The sequence below is a fragment of the Impatiens glandulifera genome, chromosome 9, assembly GCF_907164915.1.
Source record: "Impatiens glandulifera chromosome 9, dImpGla2.1, whole genome shotgun sequence".
NCBI lineage: Eukaryota > Viridiplantae > Streptophyta > Magnoliopsida > Ericales > Balsaminaceae > Impatiens > Impatiens glandulifera.
The window spans coordinates 28,664,955-28,681,519 of NC_061870.1; the positions used below are offsets into that span (position 1 = coordinate 28,664,955).

At 36.4% G+C, this 16,565-nt stretch overlaps 3 protein-coding genes across 4 annotated transcripts; 1 reads left to right on the plus strand and 2 right to left on the minus strand.

The window, feature by feature from the left end:
* The first annotated feature begins 33 nt into the window (after positions 1–33).
* Positions 34–5,760, plus strand: LOC124914531 (SNF1-related protein kinase catalytic subunit alpha KIN10-like). 2 transcript variants are annotated; one of them, XM_047455106.1, is made up of 11 exons: positions 34–283; positions 534–737; positions 1,142–1,326; positions 1,426–1,608; positions 1,701–1,832; positions 2,541–2,726; positions 3,586–3,675; positions 4,409–4,492; positions 4,666–4,797; positions 4,887–5,129; positions 5,285–5,760. In XM_047455106.1, the coding sequence occupies exons 2-11, from the start codon at positions 548–550 to the stop codon at positions 5,396–5,398; spliced, it is 1,539 nt and encodes a 512-aa protein (XP_047311062.1). In that variant the 5' UTR covers positions 34–283; positions 534–547; the 3' UTR covers positions 5,399–5,760. The 2 variants fall into 2 exon arrangements, with proteins under 2 accessions (XP_047311062.1, XP_047311063.1); XM_047455107.1 differs by having other exon boundaries at positions 539–737.
* On the minus strand, positions 5,699–6,859 carry LOC124916155 (ethylene-responsive transcription factor ERN1-like). The gene has a single exon (XM_047456888.1). It carries the CDS (start codon positions 6,857–6,859, stop codon positions 5,804–5,806), a length of 1,056 nt encoding a protein of 351 aa, XP_047312844.1. The 3' UTR covers positions 5,699–5,803.
* A 1,259-nt stretch (positions 6,860–8,118) lies between these two features.
* On the minus strand, positions 8,119–12,838 carry LOC124915236 (CSC1-like protein HYP1). Its single transcript, XM_047455917.1, has 11 exons — positions 12,689–12,838; positions 12,279–12,613; positions 12,019–12,171; positions 11,825–11,888; positions 11,530–11,739; positions 10,750–10,929; positions 10,065–10,363; positions 9,603–9,879; positions 9,201–9,476; positions 8,699–8,932; positions 8,119–8,523 (listed from the first exon to the last, which is right to left on the minus strand). The coding sequence occupies exons 2-11, from the start codon at positions 12,557–12,559 to the stop codon at positions 8,362–8,364; spliced, it is 2,136 nt and encodes a 711-aa protein (XP_047311873.1). The 5' UTR covers positions 12,560–12,613; positions 12,689–12,838; the 3' UTR covers positions 8,119–8,361.
* Positions 12,839–16,565: the final 3,727 nt, after the last annotated feature.

The window sequence follows — 16,565 nt, forward strand, 5'->3', positions numbered from 1 at the left end:
ATGGTACAACAGTGCAAAAGTTAACCCTCACAGAGATAGAAAGAGAAAGGAGAGTGTTTGTGGAAGAGAAAAACATCATCTTCATTCACGGCTTCCTTTTCCTTTATATATATATATATATATACACACATTATATGAGGTGATTTTTGATTAGTTTTGTATTTGCCACTGTACATGCATGCTATAGCTGCAATTGGACCGCTGCTACAGGGGTTTAGTCGACTGTTGTGCCAAGGTTTCCGATAACTAGTCGCCGCCATCACTTATTCTTCGACCTCCTTCGGTAACCCTCTATCTCTTTTCTCTGCTCATTCTTAATGTTGCTAATGCTTCCTCAAACCAGATCTGTGCATTTCTTCTCAAGTATTAACCATTTCCTCCTTAACTTGACGACTAGAGATAAGCTGAATTAGGGGTTGTGGCAATCTTGATTTCGTTTTCTGATCAGTGATATGGGTTTGGGGGGTCATCTTCTTCCATTATCTTGTTTGCTATTTATGTTTCATTTACTCTATTGTTTTACCATTGTTTAGATTAGAACCTGGAAATGGATAGAACCGCTGGCCAAGGAAGTAACAGTGTGGACACATTTTTGCGGAACTATAAGCTGGGTAAAACCCTTGGCATTGGTTCTTTTGGCAAGGTCAAAATTGCAGAACATGTTTTAACTGGGCATAAGGTTGCTATAAAGATCCTTAACCGTAGAAAGATAAAGAACATGGAAATGGAGGAAAAAGGTAATACTTTATAATTTGTATGTGCCGGGTTTTGTTTTGTTTCTTGATGCGAATTTTTATACATTAATTACACTGTAGGTTGAAATTCATAGGTGTATCTGCCTTCCTTCTTTTCAATAGTTTTATAGTATGATCTTGTTATAGGATTTCAGCATTCAGTTACATAACATTTGTTGTAGGTACCACTTACGAGTGAGAAATATTGTATCATAAGTAGTGTAGCCCAATTTTTTTCGTTAATTAGTCTATACTTCTAAATGCTTGGATATGATCTTCCTTGAAAAGGATCACTTAGAGGAGTTAATCACTGGGCTTACTGGTGTTCTCATCTTCCTTGTAGGTTCTGTCTTTATATTGATGTTCTTTATGGTTTGTCCTTACATTTTCTTCTTGTTGCTTTGCAGTTAGACGAGAAATCAAAATATTGAGATTATTTATGCATCCGCACATTATAAGACTCTATGAAGTTATAGAGACACCAACAGATATTTATGTTGTTATGGAGTATGTGAAGTCTGGCGAGCTGTTTGATTACATTGTGGAGAAGGGGCGGCTTCAGGAAGGTGAAGCACAAAAATTCTTCCAGCAGGTAAAATTTATAATTGTGCAGCTATTTATGTTTTCTGGGTACCAAAATAACTGAATCTTTCTAGTGTCCTCATTACAAATTTTAATGATACTATTATAGATAATTTCTGGTGTTGAGTACTGCCACCGAAACATGGTGGTGCACAGGGACCTGAAGCCCGAGAACCTACTTTTGGATTCCAAACAGAATGTGAAATTAGCAGATTTTGGTTTGAGCAATGTCATGCGAGATGGACATTTTCTGAAGACAAGTTGTGGAAGTCCAAACTATGCTGCACCAGAGGTATGATATTTCTTAGTGATTTACATCTGAAAGTGCAACGAGATAGAATATTCTGTTAATTTTAGCAGATTGATAGCACCAATTCTCTACAGGTTATTTCTGGTAAACTCTATGCTGGGTCTGAGGTAGACGTCTGGAGTTGTGGAGTCATATTGTATGCCCTTTTATGTGGCACCCTTCCTTTTGATGATGAAAACATTCCCAACCTTTTTAAGAAAATAAAGGTATATTGATCTTTCTGATTTCAGTGTCGGATATAAATATCTTGTTTTCTTTATACATGTGTATATCTTCTTTTATATTTGAGATAATTGAAAGAAACTTGCAGCCTGTTTTAGTTAATAAAAAGAGTATTTGTTTCCTCACTTCTTTACTTGTTTTGAGACATGAGCTTTTCCTTTCCTGCCCTGGTGAAAAAATATATGAAAATGAAAACCATACATGTTAAGTAAAATCCAGGAGCTTTAATGACAAGCCAGAATTTTGAAATATCAATTTCTTTGCTTGAACTTGTGCCACCTGTTAGAGTGAAACTGAAATTCCCTCTACTGCACCACCATCCTCACTCCTACTCCCAAATCTTCCAAATGTCATTTTGGACACATTTCATTAGTTTCTGGAAATGTCTTTGACTCATCTAGTACTCTTTGTGTCAGTGTGGATAACTGGATATTTAAGGAATTTGTAGTTTTACGCAACAAGGAAGATATTGAAATTTGCAACTGAAAGTTAAGAGGAACCTGTTTCATGAGAGCATTGCCATTCAAATTAAAATGCAACATAACTGTGAGCATTTTCCAGAGTACTTTATTAACATATTTTCTGTGCTAACCATACTACTAATTACTCTTTATTTGTTTAATACATCCTCCTCATCTTCCATTTGCAGTTTTGTCTTTTAACCCTTGATCACTTCCCCTTTCTCCTTTCAGGGTGGAATATATACACTACCCAGTCATTTATCTCCTGGGGCCAGAGACTTGATTCCAAGAATGCTTGTAGTGAATCCTATGAAGCGTATTACTATCCCTGAAATTCGTCAACACTCATGGTTCCAAGCTCACCTACCTCGATATTTAGCAGTACCCCAGCCTGACACAACTCAACAAGCAAAGAAAGTGAGTGTGACTTCAACTGCACGGTAGTTGATTTGTTATTTTGAACAAACTGCTCTGTACAAGGAAATCAGACTTATGGATGGCAATCTGCATATGAAAAGAACCAGAATGTAACTTGGTTATTTGTCATCTACTGATCCTATAAGTATAGATTTTTATGTATTCAAGAGATATGTGCTTGAAGATCATAACACCGGTTGGATAAAATAACAGAGACCTAGGTTTTTCTTTTAAAATGACTTTAAAATTTGATATATTTTGTGAAGTCCGATAAGATTATTGAACTCAATCTTATTGATATTATTCATAATTTATTGTTTTGTAATTTCTTAAAATCCCAAATACAGCCTTTGAATCTAACATGCTTATTAGGAAATCCAACAATATTGAAATCTCAAGCTATAACTTTCCATGCTCCATGCTCTGACACTTCTTTGATTTGTGTCCAACCTTTGCTTTCATATCTCATTGGATAAATTTTCTTCTTTTCAGGCATTAATCCTCCTATACTTCTGTGACTTAAAAGTTAATTGTTCTTTAGGCTTCAAATGGTTTAATTCCATAACTCCAATGACCATCTTATTTATTTTGGATAAATGATTGGTTGCCACCTTGTTTTTTTTTTTAAAATGTTTTGTATATGTAAAAGAAATTATGCAAAGATCACACAATCTCGTTAACAAGTACATTACATGCACACGTATTTAGAATAGCAACCCAAAACAAATGAATTATTCTTTTTAAATGATCATGAAGGATGCTTCCAAACGAATGCCTTGTGGCCATGAATCTTGCACACTTTAATAATGAGCTATAAACAGGCCTCCCAAAACAAATGATTGGTTACCACATTTTGCAGATTGATGAGGACATTCTTCAAGAAGTTGTTAAGATGGGTTTTGACAGGACAACCCTATTTGATTCTCTTCGCAGTAGAGTACAAAATGAGGTTAGCTTTCTTCATGTTTCTTTTCTTGTTTATTTGGCCTAAAGGGTGGGAAAAAAGAGAAGTTTTGTTGCTTTGTTTAGATGGTAAGGTATTTATTATCAACTTCTGTTTAGATGGCTGCGTAGGTTCAGATTTTCTTGCATTTTTTTGGCTTTAAGTTAGATCTATGATTGACTTTGTGTGGATCCATAGAGACCATGTCCTCATCCATAGAATTGCAAGCGCCTAGATCAATCAAAAAGACATAAAAAATACATAATTACGTCAACTATAAGACCCCTAGCATATTGCGGGTCATCGTCACTATTATCAAAAAGAAAATCTTTAGGCTTCTTATCCAGGAACTTGTTCACAGATACTGTGATGAAAGAAACATCCGAGTTTGTCGGTGGGCATTTTACCAAATAGAATCGTCCAATTCTCTTAGAACCTACACCACTAAAATACCCCTAGAGAGGGATAAAATTAAGTGGAATGATAAGGGTTTCAATGAGATGGGGAATGAAAACAACATATACAAATATACAAGTATTTGATAAAACAGTCCTAAGAATAGAATTCAGCCACTTGAATATGTTGGGGGATTGCATATAACAAACAATAAAAAATTATACAAAATTACTCGAAAGATTGAACTAAAAAATGAATTGGCACTTGTTACAGGAATTTCTTAGTGATTTTACCTTCAAACTCTGACCCTTCTTGGGTGATCCATTCTTCAAACATATTTCAGGGCACTGTCGCATATTACCTGCTGCTAGACAACCGTTTTCGTGTTTCTGGTAGTTACCTTGGAGCTGAGTTCCAAGAATCTATGGTAAGTCAATTGGGTATCTGTCAGATATATATTCTCCTCCCTTGGACGAAATATTATTTACAGTAGCATCCATGGAATGGAATATTAAACTCTCGGTCTCAGTACAACCATCCTCCATCTCATTTGGGTCCTTGTTAGATTTGTCATAAAGTACTTCTATGCATATTTTGCAGGAGTATGGATTCAACCCTAATGAAGCAACAGCTTCAGCAATCTCACAACATACTCAAGCCTTCACAGATTATCATGCAATGTCTCCTAAGGCTCAATTCCCCGTTGAACATAAATGGGCTCTTGGCCTACAGGCAAGCTAGCTCCGTTTTTACTGTATAATTGGACATGTCAATGGAGTTCGAGAACACTGAAAATAATAACCGTCTTATTTTGTTGACAGTCCCGAGCCCATCCTCGTGAAATAATGACGGAGGTTCTGAAAGCTATGCAAGAACTGAATGTTTGCTGGAAGAAGATTGGGCCATATAACATGAAATGCAAGTGGGTACCTCCTCCTGTGCATCATGGAGGACAAATGATCAGCAGACCTATGCAAAGTAATAATTATTTTGGGGACGACTCCATCATTGTGGAGAATGATGTAGAGCCTAAGTCACTCAATATCCTCAAGTTTGAAGTTCAGGTAACTTCATAAAGCAGATTCTATCTCAGAATTTTCTCATATCCTAGTGTTCATTTTATGGTGATTTCTACACCCACCCAAGGTAGTTCAAGTGATAATGAAGGGGATTCTTTCTTTCTTGTTTTCTTTATTTCCTACTTGTTTTTATGGTGCAGCTTTACAAAACTCCGGAAGAGAAATATCTGCTGGATTTACAAAGAGTCCAAGGGTCACAGTTTGTATTTCTGGATCTTTGTGCAGCGTTCCTTGGCCAGCTCCGGATCCTGTAGTAAAGTGGAAAGCAAGCAGACAGCCTTGTTGGTTGTTAGGGTTTAGGGTTAGGAAGAAGAGAGTTGCTTGTTGACAGAGTTGGGAAGAAGAATGACGATGTCTTTACATCATCTATGTAAATAACTCATCAGTAGCTGCGTTTGAATCTCCCAACCGCACCACCACCCCCTCTTTTTTATTATCGCTCTTAATTTGATGATAACAATAACATTTTCTTTCTTCCTCCCTTTTTATAAACTTCTTTTGGGGTGACCATATATGTTGTAACTTGACATAGTAGGCTTATATGAGAACCCAAAGAGAATGTTATTATTATTATTATTATTATATCTCAAACTTGACTTTGGAAGTTGGAATTTCATTTTAGAGTGTTATATCTCAAACCACAAATGAATGATATGTTGTTATACATAATAGATTGGAGGCAAATCAAGTGAGCTCAAAAGTGATGACAATTCACTCTCAGAAGTTTCATGACCATTACCAGCTTCGGAACTTCCTACGATACTTTCTCTCCCGTTTTTCTTTTTGCATGCTTTCCAGAGGCCAGTTAAGTTGTCGGAAGTATTATTTCCCTTAAACTTGAGGCATTCGGTTATCCCATTGAATGCATATAAAGACGCCGAAAACTTCCTCTCATACTTCATTCTCTTCATTGCGTCTTCAAGCATCATTGTCTCCTCAACACCGCCTTCACAAACCTGAGATGACATCTCCTCTGCTATCTCAAAAGGAGAATGGAAGAATGACGATTCAATTTTGTCCACAAATTGGAAGTCCATTTTTCCAATTTCTTCTTCATCTTCTATTTCAATCTCCCTTCCAAGATTATTGGAGATCTGTTTCTGATCATCAGAATTATTTGCAGCCACATAATCATCAATCATGTCGTTGTAATCTTGACAGTCCGGAGAGTTATCTTCAGGGTAATTAAGGAAATCTTCCAATTGGAAGTCAGATAGTTGGTTGACTGTTTCGTTTTGATTATTAAGTTGAGAATTAGAAGATTGGGAAGGTGTGTTCGGTACATCGTTTCTTGCTCTTAGTCTATGGAGGACGAGACTCGCGATTCTTGAAGGGAGAGCTGCTGCAGGTACTGATGAATGAGATGTAGAAGGAGGCCAGAAATTGGTTCGAGTATTGGCTCCTCTAAGCAAACATGCAGCCTCATCATAGGCTCTGGCTGCTTCTTCAGCAGTATCGAAAGTGCCTAACCAGACTCTAACTTTCTGGATAGTGTCCTTAATCTCTGCCACCCATCTTCCAGAGGGTCGTTGCCTGACTCCAACGAACCTCTTTCTTGACCGGCGGGCCACTCCGCCTATGGCCTCCCTGGCTTCCTTCATGGCCATCTCTTCCCAGTTGATCAAGCTACCTGCAGCTTCATCATAGATGATGTTCTCATGAATTTGTTGATCTGCATACAATAATTGATCACATGCTTTTCTTTTTCTTGCCATTTCTAAACTGTTTGTTATTTACTGGTTGTAAGTAGTAGATGTAGATGATCGAGGCAGTAAGCAAATAGAGATTTATTTATAAGCAAATAACTGCCGACAAGTTCATATTATTCTATGTTTCTTCCTTACCCAATTAAACAGATGCTTTGACCTGGCCAACTATGTTCCTGACGTATTTTTTTTATAATTAGTTAAAGCATTGAAGTAATCACTCTTATGATAGAGACATTGTCGTCCTATTTTTCAACCAGATGTTTTACTGGAGTTTGTTTGGTGTTGACAACTTCAAAATAATCCATTCAAATATTTAAATTATTATGGAAACTGATAAAGCCTGAGTATTTGACATTTTAATTAATAATTTTGATAAAATAATTTTATTAACTGGATGTTAAATGATTTGGAGTTAGTTTTAACAGTCGACCTCAAACAAGCCCTAAGGTGAAAATGAATAAAATGTCCAATTTTTCTTGTAGCAAAGGGAGAGTGGTACAAAGCTTGAACCCATGACCCCATCTTTATGTACCTCCAAAAACATTAATAATATATATTTCAACCCACAAACAATTTTGATAACTTTTTTTAATTGAAATATTTGTAGTTTTGTACTAACTATTCCAATAGTATAATACAAACATTGAAATGTCACAAACAAATCACAATCAATTGGTGATTGGAGCATGGGAGGGAGCTAGAGAAGGGTCCCAATCCAAATCCAAATCAAAACTTCCAAGGTATGGTCCAAGCACTAAATCCCATATTTTCGATGCACTGGAAACCTCATATTCGATTTTCACTAAAAATGGCTTAAGTTGAAATGGAGGTTACAGCTCGGGTGGTCTAATAAACTTCTTCTAGAGAATAAACTAAAATTTCAAAAAAATTAAACAGTTAACTGAGTCCTGAGTCAACTAAGGAACATTTTAATTTATTTTTTGAATGAGTTAAGAAAAGTGAGGGAGATGGAGACATTTTGGAGAAGAATTATATAAATGTAAGAAAGAGACTGAAAATAATACTATAATTATTGTGGGGGGAGGCAGGCAGGAATATTCGTTGAGAGTGATTACCTAACCAAACCCTCCAAAAGAGAAGTAGACAAAAGGATAAAAACAAAATGAACCTTTTTAGGGTTTGGTTTGTTGACTTTATTTATTATGCTTCCACATGGAGCCATCTCCCATTCTTTACACTCCAAAAGAAACTGAAATAAATAATACTAAACTTCATATGTTCATCTTTTGCCCAACAATCATACATATGTCAACTCCCATCTTTCATTAGTTTTTTATTATTCATACATTAAAGAGGAAATGTAAGTCAGTTGAATCCAAGCTTTTACAAGAAAATAACCTAATGATTATTCTTTATAGTGATTCTGATATACAACAACATCAGTGTCTGTGCGTGGCCAAGTGAATTTCCGATTAGTTGGAAAAAGGACTCTTACTGAATTAATAACTTAACTGAGAAACAAATTGCACAAAAGTTCCGACTAAAATTCAAACCTCAGTGGCGGCCTGAAGAAGTGGAGTACTTGGGCTGTTTCCAGAAGCACGTCTGATTGGCGTCAAAACAGGATTCTGATATGCACTGGCTAATTTCTCAAAGAAATCGCCCATTGAAGAGTCATTTTCATTCTCTTTGTCTTTACTTATCAATGTCTGCATCACAAAATACACCATGTTAATTTGTTACGATAAAAATAAAATAAGATTCTCAAGCTCAATTACTAACTAATAAACATTTAGTTTACCATTGATGACCAAAAGTCACTAAGAAACAGGAAGGGGAGAAAAGAATATTCAAATGCACGAGATAAGACTCAACAGTATTTACCTCAACAGAATAAGAATGAAATGCTGGTTGAAACTGTTTTTGGCAATAGTCATTGAACAGAAGAGTAAGAACCGGAAGGGGAAGACATAAGATTGAAGCTGTCGGGAGTTTCTTCAAGCTAAATATTCCAATTGCAATAACATGCATCAGCATCAGAGAGAATATCATCCAATTATGCACTTTTGGCCAAAACTTTCCACCAGTCTCAAACTTGGGTTCATAAACATTCAATAACTACACATTAAAACCAATGTTATCAGAAATATTCACAACTAAACCAACATATTTATATTATCTTATGCAAATAGTCATTAAATGATAAAGAGAAGTTTTGAAAGGGCAACATAATCTGAATGAACAAACTTCCATGATGCCAAAATGATCTTTAGGATTCAGAAAAAAAAAATCAGGTGAAATTTTTAATTATACATCTTTTAATATGTAGGAAGTCATAAAATCATTTGAACACAATTTATCTTCAAAAGCAAGAAATAAAACCAACCTGATTGCGGTATATGATATACCCCAAGCAATAGTATACCAAGACAAATGGCACAATTAGTGGAGCAAGGAAGAAGTATACCACACCAATAAGTCCGAAGAGGACAATTCTGGAAATTTCACTGTGATAAGGAATTGAAGGCACATTTACTTTTTCTTCATTTTTCCCAAAACATGTTCCATTAATAAAACTGGATATGAGAGGAAATAGCCGAAACAGCTCTGAAGATGTACTGGTCCATCCTGATGTGACGACGTATGAAATAAAGAAAGATGCCTGCAAGAAAATGCAAAAAAAAAATGGAAACCATGGCAGATGGTCATAAGAGGTCAATTACAGATTTTTGCAGTAGTGTTAAAATGAACTTGTTAATTGGGAATAAAGATGAGGCTATATCACTACCTGTCCTGGAACAGCTTCAGCAAGCACACTAGGAATATTTTTTGGCTCAAAGACAAGACCAAATTGATAAAATACCGTTCCCGAGAATACATTTGCAAAGAAAATGTTCCATGTGGTAAACCACAATAACTTGGAACAAGTGCTTAATTCTATTTGACTGTGTGAGATGCATCCTTGCATGGAAGAAATCATTATCATGACTGGTGGAATAAATGATAGGAATAGTTGAAGAATGAGACTCGGAAGATAACCTGTAACAACTTGGCTGACCACAGTTCTGTAAACCACAAGATCTCGTATCAGTTTCTTTTAGAAAAGTTGCTTAAAGATGAAAATAAGGCTTGCTTGGTCTTCTACAGAAAATCATGCCTAGCATGTCTAATTGAAGTATATTTTCAAAAACTACCAATTATTCAGTGTCAGGGATAAACCAGAAGGCAAGATACAAAGGTTATCACTTACAGGCTCAGGAAGCCTTTCAGAAAAGGGAACCAGGTCTCCAACTGCTCCAGATTAGCAAATCCTTGTACAAGGAAAACTGGGATGAGGAACAGAATGGTAATAACTATAACAAGAGCAGCCGCCAAAACCTTGTTGATCCACTGTCTAAAGAATGATGGAAAGAAAAAAGGCCAGTAAACATCACGAGGCTCAGGAGCTGTCTCAGTAAGCCACTCTGTTGGATTGGTTCCTTGTCTCACAAGTGAAGCTATCGCAGCACTGTATCTTGAATTGAAAGACACAAAGGCTGCTGGAACTTCCTGTGTCTCAAACAAGAAAACCAATATTAACGCATTCTACACATGTTCTATCTGTACACAAAGTTATAATAGTTTCAACTCAAATATCCCCACGAGGTATCCTGATTTTGGGTAAGACAAGTCCTAATAACAGTATTATGTCATTTCTGAGTTTGATAACTCTGGAGATAGTCGCACTCCGAAAGAGGAGTGGAACCCAACATTCTAAAAAAAAACTCTGGAGACAGTGTGAAAGAGTCTGTATTCCCCACAATCCACCATCTTCTCTTAGGTATTATCTCCATCTCTGTATAATTCTCACCTTCTTCTAATAATCCTAGTTCTCAACGTTATATTTGCTACAATATGACATCAGGTTGTGGGCAGATTCCAAGAACAGAACGTACCTTAGCCATAACAGATGATTGCTCAAGACGCACATTGGCTTCTATATCTTCAAACTTCTTTTCATATTGATCTAAACGGCGAGCCTTATGCCCAAAACAGCCACCACAAATCCATCTGCGACCAGTGTCATTAATCGTCCTCATGCGCACAAGCCTTTTGTATAACTTTTCAGAGTTCTTCTGGAAAAGTTATAGTGTGTAAGTTAAGAGCAATAGATAAAAGGGAATCAGGTAGTATGTAGAATAGTATAAATATATCTAATGACAATATTAAAAGATGTCTAAATAAATTCACATTAGAATAGCTTGCAATTGTGTAATCATGACTAAATAGCATTTAACCGAAGGACAAATGTTTTTTTCAAAAAAGTATTTAAGAAAAGTTCCGCTGGTGCAAACTAATCAAAGAGCATGCAGGCTTACAATTACACAGTCCTTTCTAAATGCCCAATAACCACACCAAGTTTAGTCACTTTAGCTACTGTTGATGTTGCTTCTCATAAATTAGTATGATTACCAAGCTTGCTAATTCTAGCTCTTGCATTACATTCCGTAAGTAAAGAGTGTGATAAGGAAATCATGATAACCGTGGGTGGAAAAAACTTTATGAATGTAATTTGTTTTAGGGTTCTCAAATGCCCAATGTACATCTTTTCTCTCATATGGATATGCTACCCTAGCTGGAATGCTGATAGAATTAATTTCAATGAACCATCACACCTTGATAAAAGAACTGAAATCAAATTTTAAAAAGGAAGATAGTTTGAAAGAAGAACTTACTAATAGACCTTGAAGTTCGTCTGTTTGACGAACCACGGTATGTGAAAGATATGTCGATGGATGGTACTCTGTAAAGAACTTATCAACACTTTCACTGATGCTACTGTCTGGCGAGACAGGAACACTTCGAACTAAGATAGTAAACTGTTCTGGCAGAGGTTTGGATGCCTGGAAATACGCAACCCTCTTCATTGCGATTGACTTATACTCCTGCAAATGGTATATGAGCATCTCAAGAATCAACTGTCACATTGTTATACTAAAAAAAGAAGAAGGTAATTGTAAAAATACTTACAGAGTAAAGAAGATAGCAGACAACCGCCGTGAATATATATATGGCAGAGAAGTGAACCCATAACCTTAGAGAAAACACACACATTTGAAGCAAGATGTTAAGCACAAACTACTGATTGAGCCCATAGGAGTGGCAAATCATAGAACTTTTAAACAATATCAATACATGTTGGTCCTGAGAGTGCAGTGACTCACCTGTTAGATCCATTATTGACATTGGATATACTAAATGAGTCCAAGGATCGGTTTGACAGGTCTGAAAAATCAATAATTAGTTGATCCCCCAAAAAATTGATGGGAAGAAGAACTAATATTCCGAGTATCCCAGCTAAAGAAAAGACTCGCAAACTGCATGTCAAATGAAAATGAAAATTTACAGATGATCAGAATCTTGAGACAGGGCCAAGTGAGAAAAACATCTTCTTCCACCCAATCACTCCTACTTCAGTACTCACCTGAAGACGAAAACTCGCATAAAGACGAGACCATCTAATCCAGAAAGAGCTAACAATTCATCTTCTGTGATCTGCCATGCCCTTTTCACCCAATTGGTGGATGGTATCAACCTTTCTAAATTGAATTCATCGTTCTCTTGACATTTCCCTTCAGCTAATAGACGTGGAACGTAAACAGCTGCATTGTCAGGTTGTTTCTTCAAGATTGAATACAAAGTCCAAAACAATAAACACAGACAAAGGTTAATCCCAACAGAAGTTAAAAGAGCAGATAGAATCATCACGTCACAGTATCAGTATCGTCAAACAGCCTCAATAATAATCTTTCGGGAAACCTGTCAATGAAATTAAGGAGGACATAAGAACAATGTTGAAAATACAGACAAAGTGTCTAATAACGATCAAACAACCTCGAGGATGAGAATTTCAACGGGAAAAACGAAAACCAAAATCAGCAGTGTCCGTTGGAACGGTAGCTAGAGAGACACTAAGAAGATCAATGAGACTGGTAGGCCGATGCGCCGATTCATCGCCGCATGCAAGTGACCGACTTCTTTAAGTGAATTCTCGATTATGCCCTTGATGGCGGTTGCCTTCTTTTACCGTTTGTTTGCAGATTAATGGCTTGGTAAATAATGGCTACAAAAATTAAACTGTAAAAACAGAAAATAGTCGAACGGTCTAAAAGGGAAATTTGACGAAATGACCCCTGACAGGGGTAAATGAGTTTACGACAAATGCGTCGGTGACCACTTCATATTTTTTTTGACGAAATTGTCCCTGTCGCAAGACGTCACCGGATACCAGGTGAAAAATCCATAATCGCGAGATGTATTTGCGAGACGCAACCGGCATTCGCGAGATGCATTTATTAGATGCAATCGCGAGACACATTCACGAGACGCAACCGACAACCGCGATACGCAATCCAATCGCGAGACGCAACCAGCAATCCGACTGTGAACTTTTCACATGCATCTGGTTGCGTCTTGCAACAGGCGGTTGCGTTTTGCAATAGGAAAAATTTCGTTAAAAAAATATGGAGTGGTGAACCGCGCATTTAAAATTATGGGCTAGTCACAACCTCATTTATTTATTTTTTTATTTTATTTTTTTAATTATTGTTAGTTTTTATTTTTTATTTATTTAATTTAAAAATAGTAAGTGAAATCAAAATTTTTATGTTATTATTATGATTTGAACTATCCTAATAAAAAAAAAAAATAAAAAAAAATAAAGACACTAAAATATTCGAACTATACATTTTATCTCATGTTTAAAAATACTTAAAATAATACATGAGTTTACCTCTAACCAAATTTAGCTAGTTATCATTACCAAAATAAACACATCTATTTTTTAATATTTCTTAAACACAAGATAAAGTATCTATTTTTTAAAACACTATTTATTCCATAAATAATTAATCACTTGTCTAACCATAAAACTAAAAATCATTAAAATTAATTTATCTACATTATTATTCTCAATGAATATTCAATTTTTTTTTTTGAGAGTCTAACAGAGAAAGATAATAAATTTCTAAAATTCAGTTTTTCTTGAAAAAATAAAATATAAAATTTAATATCCAATTAAAATCAAGTAAATAAGTTAATCTATTAACATTATTTTTTATTTTATAATTAAGGACAACTCGGCCTACTTCAACTCAAATTGCAATATTTACGAATATAAAAAAATCAAGTAATGATAGGGAGAGCGACATAAGGGCAGCCACTCCCAATATGGCAGCCAAGTGCAAAAAAATAAACTATCGTGAGAAAAAAAATTATCATATAAAAAGTTAGAGAGAGAAAATCATGTTCGGAACAAAATAATCACAAACATAGTCGGGACATAATTTTCTCATGATAATTTTTTTTTTACCGTGAGTTATTTTTTCACGTGACTGTCATGTAGGATTGCTGTTCCTAACTATATTATTCAAAAAAAAATTATAAACAGTTAAGCCAAAAAAAAATACTAACCAAGAAAGCTTATTTAAGTAATGTAAGACTATAATATTACATATCTCAACATTTCTTTTTATAAAAAAAACAAAAGTATGAAAAAATTGGAAATTCAAAGAGTTTGAATCAAATGAAAATGGGTGATATACAATTATGCATAGCTTATCCATTTCCAATAATAGTGGACTAAAAAAAATTGTTCTAGTCCACTATATTTACATTGACCTTTGGGATTGCAAATGTGGTTTTGGATCCAATTTTTTAATAACTCATACACAATAATGACACTTTGAAAATAAAGAGTTTCAAATTTGGAACTGGGTTTGGCATATATATATATATATTTTAAATATCTTATATTGAGGTATTTGTTCAAAAATTTATTTTAAAATATATTTTAATTATGTATATATTAACAAATTTAATAACATTTATTTGTTCAAACTTTCCGCTTTACTTTAAATATTTTTATATCAGGTCAATAATCTTCTCAATAATATATAATAATAATAATTATTAGTATATTGTATATATCTTGTTACCTTGTTTAGATTCCTAGATTAGTGGGTTACCTTGTTTAGATTCCTAGATTAGTGGTTTACCTTATTAAGAGTCTTTTGACTAGTATATATTGTAACATTGTTTATCAATAATAACCATGGGATTAATCTCTATCATGGTATCAGAGTAAAGATCCTCTCAAGATCATCAATCGAATTTTTTTTTTTTTTCTCTTCCTCCCACCTTGCTGCCTCACGCACAAACTTCTAATGTCTGTCCCACATACTAATTCAGACTCCTCCTCCAATCAAAGTCAGACGCCCACCACCATGTCTGTTTCTCAATACCACTCTGCTTTCTCTGTTAACAATCTCCGCTCCATAATTCCTATCACCCTAGAGATGGGTAGCGAGGAATATCTCTCTTGGGCAGACCTTCTCGAAAACCACTGCTTGATTCACAATGTTTACGAACATCTCAAACCAAAAACTCCCAACGCCTCCGAAACACCTTCAACATCTTCCGAGACCGACTCTCTTCTGTGGAAACGCCTTGACGCCCTTGTCAAGCAATGGATATTTGGAACAATATCCAAGGATCTACTAAACACGATCCAAAAACCTGGTATGACGGCTGCTCAGGCTTGGGAACGTTTAGCGAATATATTTCAAGATAACACAGGTTCTCGCGCTATGTATCTTGAAAATAGGTTTTCTCAAATTCGTCTCAATGATTTCCCAAACATGAGTGCTTATTGCACTGAATTGAAGATGATTGCGGATCAACTTGCTAATGTTGATTGCCCCGTTTCTGAAAATCGACTGGTGTTGCGTCTACTTGGGGGTTTGAATGAAAACTACGAAACAATCGCCACCATAATAGGTCAAAAGAAGCCTCTCCCATCTTTCTACGATGCTAGATCTGATTTGCTCCTTGTTGAAACAAGGAAGGATGAATTCGTCCACACAAACACCTCTTTTATTGCCTCGGACGATCGTAGCCAAGGCCGCGGAAACAACTCTAGCCAATCAGCCCGTGCTACCGGCCAGCAGCAGCAGCAGGGCACCTCTAGCGCGCAGGAACAGGCCGGCCAGGGCCGAGGACGCAGCCAGCGCGGCAGAGGACGCGGTCGCAACACCAGCCGCACATACCACCAGCAGCAGCAATTCTGGGCACCTCCTGGCCAACAGCAATGGGCACAGTGGGCGCCTGCGGGCTGGACAGCACCCCCTTGTCCCTACCCGACACAACAGATCTGGCCGCAGCAGCAAAGCGCCCCCTGGCACGCATCTGGTCAACAGCAACAAGGCGCCTCCTGGCGCGGTTTTGGCTATCAGCAGCAACACACTCGGACAGCAGGAGCAGGCGTACTCGGTTCTCGGCCACAGCAGGCCTACATGGCTGAGACGAGCCAGCAGCAGCCCCAAAGTTACGTTGCAACCGATATCAATCAGGCGATGCACACTTTATCCCTTACTCCGCCTGACGATACTTGGTACATGGATTCGGGAGCAACTTCACACATGACACCCAACTCAGGTAGTCTCTCGCCTTATTCTAATTTAAATTATGTTAAAAATATCATTGTTGGGAGTGGACAGGAAATCCCGATTCGCGGTATTGGTAAAACTAACTTAAAACCACCCTTACCACCCTTACTTCTGAACAATGTTCTACATGCTCCCAAACTCATTAAAAATCTTATATCTATTCGTCGGTTTACTCGTGATAACAACGTCTCTGTAGAATTTGACTCACTTGGTTTTTCTGTAAAGGATTTCCAGACGGGGAAGGTTATCATGAGGAACAATAGCTC

Coding starts and splice junctions, on each gene's coding strand:
- LOC124914531 (XM_047455106.1), top strand. CDS start 548: ATGGATAGAACCGCTGGCCAAGGAAGTAACAGTGTGGACACATTTTTG. Junction 1,609..1,700: donor CAAACTATGCTGCACCAGAG/GTATGATATTTC, acceptor AATTCTCTACAG/GTTATTTCTGGTAAACTCTA. Junction 1,833..2,540: donor ACCTTTTTAAGAAAATAAAG/GTATATTGATCT, acceptor TTCTCCTTTCAG/GGTGGAATATATACACTACC.
- LOC124915236 (XM_047455917.1), bottom strand. CDS start 12,559: ATGATTCTATCTGCTCTTTTAACTTCTGTTGGGATTAACCTTTGTCTG. Junction 12,172..12,278: donor ATGCGAGTTTTCGTCTTCAG/GTGAGTACTGAA, acceptor TTTGACATGCAG/TTTGCGAGTCTTTTCTTTAG. Junction 10,930..11,529: donor ACGAACTTCAAGGTCTATTA/GTAAGTTCTTCT, acceptor TAACTTTTCCAG/AAGAACTCTGAAAAGTTATA.
- LOC124916155 (XM_047456888.1), bottom strand. CDS start 6,859: ATGGCAAGAAAAAGAAAAGCATGTGATCAATTATTGTATGCAGATCAA.